The sequence below is a fragment of the Nothoprocta perdicaria genome, unplaced genomic scaffold (genome assembly GCF_003342845.1).
Source record: "Nothoprocta perdicaria isolate Ctin4 unplaced genomic scaffold, notPer1 scaffold_41, whole genome shotgun sequence".
Lineage (NCBI taxonomy): Eukaryota > Metazoa > Chordata > Aves > Tinamiformes > Tinamidae > Nothoprocta > Nothoprocta perdicaria.
This window is the reverse complement of record NW_020455655.1, coordinates 3,727,008-3,734,774: the sequence shown is the minus strand read 5'-3', so window position 1 is coordinate 3,734,774 and position 7,767 is coordinate 3,727,008. Positions and strand designations below refer to the sequence as shown.

At 37.2% G+C, this 7,767-nt stretch overlaps 1 protein-coding gene across 3 annotated transcripts; it reads right to left on the bottom strand.

The window, feature by feature from the left end:
• Window positions 1-955: 955 nt before the first annotated feature.
• DTWD1 (DTW domain containing 1) lies at window positions 956-7,564 on the bottom strand. Of its 3 annotated transcripts, XM_026045768.1 has the most exons (6): window positions 7,549-7,564; window positions 6,857-7,391; window positions 6,421-6,705; window positions 5,847-5,990; window positions 4,967-5,240; window positions 956-2,320 (listed from the first exon to the last, which is right to left on the bottom strand). In XM_026045768.1, the coding sequence occupies exons 2-6, from the start codon at window positions 6,914-6,916 to the stop codon at window positions 2,097-2,099; spliced, it is 987 nt and encodes a 328-aa protein (XP_025901553.1). In that variant the 5' UTR covers window positions 6,917-7,391; window positions 7,549-7,564; the 3' UTR covers window positions 956-2,096. The 3 variants fall into 3 exon arrangements, with proteins under 3 accessions (XP_025901553.1, XP_025901554.1, XP_025901555.1); XM_026045769.1 differs by lacking the exon at window positions 7,549-7,564 and having other exon boundaries at window positions 7,257-7,479; XM_026045770.1 differs by lacking the exon at window positions 7,549-7,564 and having other exon boundaries at window positions 6,421-6,701; window positions 7,257-7,479.
• Window positions 7,565-7,767: the final 203 nt, after the last annotated feature.

Genomic DNA, 7,767 nt, shown 5'->3' with positions numbered 1-7,767 from the left:
TGGACAGACAGTGTTCCAGATTTAAGCTTTTTTTCTGTACATTGATTTCATCCAAGATTTAAAATTAATTTACTTTCAGAATTAACTTCTAATTCTTATTGTTCAAATAAAGTGAGGTACGCAAAACTTCAATTTGGAAAACTTTTTTAAACTTATGAAACTATTTTTTGAAAGTAACAAAGACCAGCTTATATAAGCTTTTATCTGACCTCTACTTCTTAAATAAAAAAACATGTTTTCAGGGAAATGTGTCTTGGAAGTAACTCCCCCTCCCCCCCGATTTTTCTTTCTGGTTCTTGTAAAACATTAGGTCAGTGGGTTCATTTTATTTTTGTTTGTTTAAAGTGGGTGAAAGTTTCCTTCTCAAGCTATTACACTGCTGTGATTTTTAGAAAATATTAAAGCAATCTTTGTTTTAAAAAATAGAACAGATGGAAATGTCAAAAGACTATCAAAATTTATACCAGAGGAAATAGTGCTAATCATKGTAAAAAAGCGAAAATAACATCTCAATAGCAATAAGGACCAAATGTGTAAGAAATGTGCTGTTCTGATAGCACTGAGACATGACTGCTGATTTTTCTCCCTGGCACATCAACTTGTAGCTTATTTAACAGCTGTGCCATTATATGTGGATATTTTCTCCTACTGATTTCAAGCCTGTTACTTCTAGTATTGTCGTAGTTCACCTGCACTTCATCTGCATCCATGTAACTTGGTATTGCTTTCCGCAAATGGCAGCACGGGTGTGTTTTGGTTGTCTAAAGAAATGCAACTTCTATATGTGTTCACTTGTGAAGATGAGCACAAACGCTGGAGGTAAGTATGACTTGCAGAAAAYTTTACCTGTAGTTTGTATATAAAGCAAAATTTATTTTGATGTATTCAATAACTTGATGCATTTAAAAAAATACAAATTAACTGTTGGAGATTATGTATGTATAAGTAAAATATTAAGAAGAAAAATAATTTCTTAAAGTGGTTTTTAAGGCACTGTTTGTGTGCTCATCCAGGTGTGAGGGTGCCCTCCTGGACAGTTCTTTACAGGTAATAATGTAACCGAATTAATTGAGAAAAATATACAGTATATAATATAATAACYATATAAGACTTAAGAGTTTTTGTTTAAAAATAGTCTATTATAACTTAWCAGCTTGTGTCACTTCTACTAGATTTATGTTTTTTCATTCTGTAACACACTTCTGAAAAGATGTAAAAATATTTTCAGACAACCCCAACGATGCAATTAGTCCTTGTAGCTGCCTAATACGCAAGTATGTGACATTTACAGAATTTTGTTGTCTATGATATGCCACATGAGAGAGGTTAGTGCCGCTAAAAATAATCACAATATATAACAATAACAAAAAGAAAGGTGTAAGRAACTTCATTTCTTTGGGAAGGAATCTAAAATCATTCAAGAAGTTGAGGATAATCTTAATACAAGTATATGTGAATGGTACTTTACAGAAATCCTGCACTGTGCAATGCTGTTTAAACAGAGAGCTTGTTCCTATTCCTAGGACAATTTTTCAGAACTAACGGAGTGTATTATTTGTATATCACTCAATTAATGTGGTCTCTCTTTTTATCTTCTTTTTACCCTAATTAATGCCATCCTAATGATTCAGTAAGTTTTTGATATTGTAAAAGAAAAGCCAGTTTGACCGCATTACAACACAAATAAGTAATCTGAGCTTTTTTCTTCTTTTCTTTTATAGAAAAGGAATCAATTATTTTTTAGTTAGAGAGATTACCCTATATGGGATGASAACCAAGTTTTTCAGTCCCCACGTCAGCTCATCCTTTCACTGTGCCTCACAGATTAGGACTGTAAATTCAAACACTGCATATTTAGCAAAGCAAAGCTGGTTTAAAATTCATTTTTCAGGTTTTACTCATCTGAGTAGTTCCACAGCCTTATGTGTGCAACACATAAGGTCTTCGGTTTTCACTTGGAGCAATATTGTAAGGATTATTGAGAATACAATCTGTTTCCAGATTGCGAATAGATAAAAATTAGTCACATTTGTGTAGTTTATCATTACAAAAGAAACAAAATATCATGTTACTCACCTATGGATTGTCACCTTGATTTATTCTTTGCAACACTTAGCATTTTTGATCAATGTGTACATAAATGAAAAGAAAAAAAGCATATTATCATATTGTCCTTTGTAGTTCTCTTTCAAAATCTCCTGATGATAATCCACAAGAAAATAATAAATTGCTTCTATTGTGGAAAGGTAAGTGTCTGGTTTTCCCTTCTGATGACGCCAAAAGCAAGTTTTTCTTGTTTTCAACTCAATTTGTAGCAGCCCTGTCAAGAAGAAAAAAAAAAAAATTGACTCAGACTACATCATGCAGATTGGATAGGGCACCAAACAAGTCTTTCATTCTGTTTTGTTTTTGGCTTTGCTGCTAGACTGCATGAAAACCCATTTCTCTATCTCCATATTTTGTGTGTGTGTGTGTGTGTGTGTGTGTATAAAATCTGTTTTCCATCTGTAAAATGAGGTTAAAATTCTCCTTTATAGATCATACTGAAATTTGATGGAAGATAGTGTACGAGCTAGGTTAAATCCCCACACTTACATTTTAAAGTGGGTACAGTACCTGTTCATCCAAACAGCTTCACTTGACTGTTTGAGCTGCAGGGTGGATGCAGGGTCTGTCTGACCACACGGCACGAGTGAAATGCATACCTATTACTGATCTGGGTTCACAAAGTGATGAACAAAGGCCATCTTTGGCAGTGTTAATACTTTTGAGTGTAAAACAAAGTCCTTCCGACTGCCATGGCTTTCCTGAATTCTCATATTTCTTTTGCTAAGAGCTAGACACTTATTTTATGCTTGTTAAATAACTGTAATAATTGCACTTGGATTACCCAGGAGCTAGAATGACACATTCTGACTATGCATAGGCATAAAGGTACCATATTCTTGCAGACTGAATGCAATAACAGAAACTATGAAGAAAAAAAAAAAAAAAAGAAAAAAGAAAATTAGAAGAGAATCTATAAGCTGATATAAGATATTTGGCTAATACAAAATAGGTTGATTTTAGAGGAAAAAAGCCCAAAAGAAATCTGTTTAACAACCATGCTGATGTTGTCAATATGTTTCACCACTCATGTAAGAAAGCAGTCGTTAATTCTAAATATAACTGTTTCCTTTCTGATCTAGTGATTGTTTCACTTCTAATGAAGTAATCAATCCTAAACATTGCCAGCTTTCAAATATTTCCTGTCTTTAATGCATCTGATTTGGTTTTGCYTTCTAAAGATATATGACACCACTTTTCTAAGAAGATGCCTAAGTATTTTGTTTTGTCCAAGTTTTTCTAGATTGCCTGTTTTTAAGATTGATAGACTCAATTGCTTTCTCTTGCAGTGCAATTAGCTAGATTTACTCCATATATCAATCCAGGCTTACAAAACACAGGCTTTATTTTTACATTTTCTTGGCTTCATTAATGGTTTCCATGCAGTATTTCTCGTAACTTCATCTTTTTGAATAAGCACTGCAGTAACTTCTTACTTGGAATTGCAAACCTTCATTTTTGAACTCTAATATCTCAGGAATATTAACTGGGGTGATGACTTTATTTGTAGAACTGAAAAATCGCAGCACTTCTCTAGTTTTCATGTACATATGACATGCACACTGCTGCAGTTTACTCTGATAAAATTTTGTTCCCATCCATTTTGAAAGACAAAATTGCTTTCTTTAAAAGGAACACGAATGYACCTTGTAAAGAGGCAGTAAAGAAAGTGATGAATGCACCAGATGCATGCACTACATCCACCCGCTGTACAGAGGTATGTGTGGAATTTTCCCTTGGGTCTGGATGATAGCCTGACTTGCATGGCACCAGTCACACCTCTTAGAGCACTTCTGAAAGGAGTGGAAGGTGCTCAGGGAAATGGAGGACTGGAATACAGTGGGGACAGACCAAGCTCTGGAAATGAGGAAGGCTCCATTGCCTCAGCATCCACACAGGCACAGTGGAAACYACCTTGTCAGAGCTACAAAGTAACTATCACTTATTTTTGGCTGATAGCCTGCCTGAGCTTCCATGCAAATCCTCAGTTCCTTGTTGCATGTTTCTGTTTGTAGTTCATCCTTTCTATAAAGGTTCTAACTGCTTTATGGTAAATTACAACACACAGTAAGTCTAATCTTTACTGTAATACTTCCATTTATTTAATAATGCCTTGTGTTTAAACTAAATATTTTGTAACAGCATTTTAATTAGGCAATAAGTTACACCAACATGTGGGACTCTTTAAAGAGCTGGCTATGCAGCAAGGGAGCGTTCATCTTCCRCACAAGAAGCCTGTGAAAGCTCTTGCTGGGGCCAGTGGAAAGCAGGCAGTACTAGGCATATAGGGTGTATGCACACACACACGCACATATAAACACAAACTTGACACTACTASCTAAATGAGCCTTTTAAAAGAATTTCAAACCCCTGTGTTAAAAAAAAAACCTAAATTATTATGTATTTTGTGCTTTTATAGAAAGAAGGTAACTTAAATGTAACCTTCTTTAATGAATCTAAGACAAAGAAATACTTTGCAGAATTGTGAATGTTGGTTTGCAAAGTTTGGAGGCTGTTGGGGGCAGGTAGTCATTCCTCTTTTGACTGGGTAATAGTGATGTCATTGAAGAGACTATGAAACAAAGAACTAGAAAAAGGAACAAGGCACTTTTTTCCAGTGCTGAGGACACAAAACATGCCCAGAAAATTCTCCTGGCCTAAGCTTACTAGTAGATGAAAAAAGTCCCAAATAGTAACCTACAAAGGAAATCTTTCTGGCCTCCTACGCGGCTCATTTAAAGGAGTACTGTTCTATGCTTTCTAACATATCARSTTCCTTTCACTGAGATCCATATGTATATACACACATTTATTTGATTTAATCATTTTTTTAACATTAAAACCTCCAACTTTTTTTTACCTTGAAGTCGTTCATCAGTTATTATTTTGTTAGTTTGATTCCAGGTACTGTCAATAAATACTATTTTCTTCAGTTTTGTGCTTTCACTCTTATTGCTTGAGATGCATTCCTTTAACTGTTTTTCTTCTTCAGGTTCTATTTTGGCTTGCTTAGGAAATGGCTCTCTGGAACAGTCGTCATCATTATCACAAACACTTTTCTTAGCATATTTTTGTAGATGGAGAGCAATATCTTTCACTGAAATGGAATTGGGCCCAGGAAAGATAAGTGCTGTCTGAATGAAAAGAACAAAGAAATCAGTGTCATCAAAATCTGATACTCTTATATAATACTAAGAATAACTTAAAGAAAAAAATTATTATCCCCACCCACAAACATTTGAGAGAGCAAATGAGGAAAGACAGCATCTTTTATTAAAAAAAAAAAGTCTAAAAGCATAGGGAGTATTAAAATAATGAGTATTAGAATATTTCATGTCTCTAGTGTTGGCTCTAGTATATCTGTAAAATAGTTATTCTTTCATTTTATATCTTGTTTTTTCCCCGGTCTCTGTGCTGACTCGGCTAGATAAATTATATTTACTGGGTTTTCTTTTTAATAGTGAACGTTACAAATTTTACATACGTTTAAATCCTGAAGGAGCTGCATACAATGAGCAGGACACTTAATGTTTAATTTGCATTAAGTTGAATACTTTCACAGGTTTGGGTAAAGTAGTCCTCAATGAATCAAAATACACACTCAAAGTAGTAGGCTKCTGGCACAGCATCTCTGAGCTTTGGCAGACAGTCCATGACCACACTTGTGATATGAGAGAGTACAGAATATGTATCAGCATTTCCCCAGCACAAAGCCCTGTTATCTACACAATATTTCTTACTTCATGCCTTTTTTCTTTGTACTCTGGAATGCAGGGATATTTATAAATTGTAACATCATCAGGTGCCAGGAGCTTAGCATGCACAGCAGTGCTTTTGCCATCAGTTTCATTTGGGTGTTTAATAATATCAATCTTCAAAGGTAACTGCAATAAGGAAGGAGACAAAAAAAGAAATAAGCAAGATTTATGATCATATCCATGACTATATATAAAACAAAAATCTATGAKAAATCCTTAGGAGTACATAATTAATAACCACTTGCTTCAGATAGTTTCACTGAAGGATTTTTGGTTTTATGGGTCAAGAATGACATTAAGAGTGTAAAGGAGTTTTTAAAGGAGTTTTTAAGTGAAAACACCCTCATCTTCATAAGAATCCAAGCAGCTTCAGGTTATCCTTTTCATCTAAGGAACAGTGGCAGAACTTGTACATTTAATTCTTTAAATGAGAACAACAATTTTATCTAATTGTAATTTATTCATACATGATGGCAATTCAGAAAAGAAGTGGTCACATGCACCAGCTGCCTAACAMGCACAAGAATACTACAATAAATACRTAAGAGAGATTAACCTTCACAACTGGAATTTCTTTGGTAGGGACAGTTTCAACAGGAACAAAGCATGTGTAACAGTAAAACATCCTGGAACTGCTGCATCGTGGACACTTGGATCTTCCACTCTTTTTTGCCTTTTCAAGTACTTCCTGCGATGCTAGCTGTAATTGTTGAAGTGGGTTATCTTCAAAAACTCTTGATGGAGTCTGTAATTCGGGACTTTCCAAACGTTTAGTATTTTGCTTTAGTCCTTTAGGGTTTTCTTCATTTAAAAGTGTAGATGAATTTGAAGACATGGCTAGCTGAAAGAGACAGTATGTTAGGCCTGATAAATAAAAACATACAATGAACGCAGATAAATTATCCCATAATGTGGTTTTTTAGGATCAGCATCTTTTTTGTTTGCTGTTTGTTGCAGCAAATACACGGCTAGACTCTGCTGCCTGCACTCACCCTCCTGCTGGTTCTCACCAGGACAACAATCAGGACAACAGGTGAAGTTTGGATCTCCATCCTGAAAWTTCTTGTGTGTGGGCAGACCAAACTACCTGAATAAAACCCCTGTTGAGCAGCTTCATGAGATGCAAGGTATCTTTTAGGAACAAGGATTGAGAAAATTAGACAAAAGGACTGAAAATGAGGCTAAAATCATGGCTTTGGGGCTCTGTACACCAGAGGGCAAGTGCCAGCCCAGTCTAGACTCGCGCTGCAAGTTCATATTGGTTTGAAAATGTTAATGGATTAGCCTTTTTTTCCTCAAGGTTTTATTCAGGATGGATGTGGTCTGACCACCTGCAGCTGGCACGAAGTTTCTCCAAGTGACATATCAAGAAATGCCTGTGTTTGCCCACACCTGATCCACATGGAATTAGCTGGGCGCAGAGGTTCYTTTCCTAGGTCACAGGCATTGCAAAACCCTTTGGACTAGTCTAGCCCTGGACCAGCGTTTTCTTTCAGTTRATTTGCTTTTCCACGTCACATCACGCTCCTGAAACGATGCAACAGACAGTCACGTGAGCAAACACAAACACTAATTCCTGGGAGGTGACCCAAAAGGAAGTGTTTAAATATTAATTAAAAAAMCAGCACAAATGGGAGCCTTTCCTAACTGCCCCTGCAGCTGCGCGCGCCCCGAGCAAACCCACCTGCGCGCAGCGCCGGGGCGGCCGCCGCGCCGCCAGCCCCGCGCCCAAATGGCGCCTCGGGGCCTCGGGAACCGCGGCCGGGGCTGCGCACGCCGCAGAGCCAGGCCCAGAGCGCCAGCGTCCGGGCCCAGGGCCCACGCGCCGAGCTCGGCGCCTCGCGCACCCCTCCCGGCCCCGCTGCCGCCGCCGCGGCCCGCTCGGCTCCGCCGCGGCCCTACG

What these genes read in the sequence shown, in the direction of transcription:
- DTWD1 (XM_026045768.1), bottom strand. Translation starts at nt 6,916, where the DNA reads ATGGAGATCCAAACTTCACCTGTTGTCCTGATTGTTGTCCTGGTGAGA. An exon ending in AAGAAATTCCAGTTGTGAAG is followed by an intron (nt 5,991 to 6,420) that starts GTTAATCTCTCT and finishes TCCTTATTGCAG; the next exon opens with TTACCTTTGAAGATTGATAT. An exon ending in AACTGATGAACGACTTCAAG is followed by an intron (nt 2,321 to 4,966) that starts GTAAAAAAAAGT and finishes TCTTCTTGACAG; the next exon opens with GGCTGCTACAAATTGAGTTG.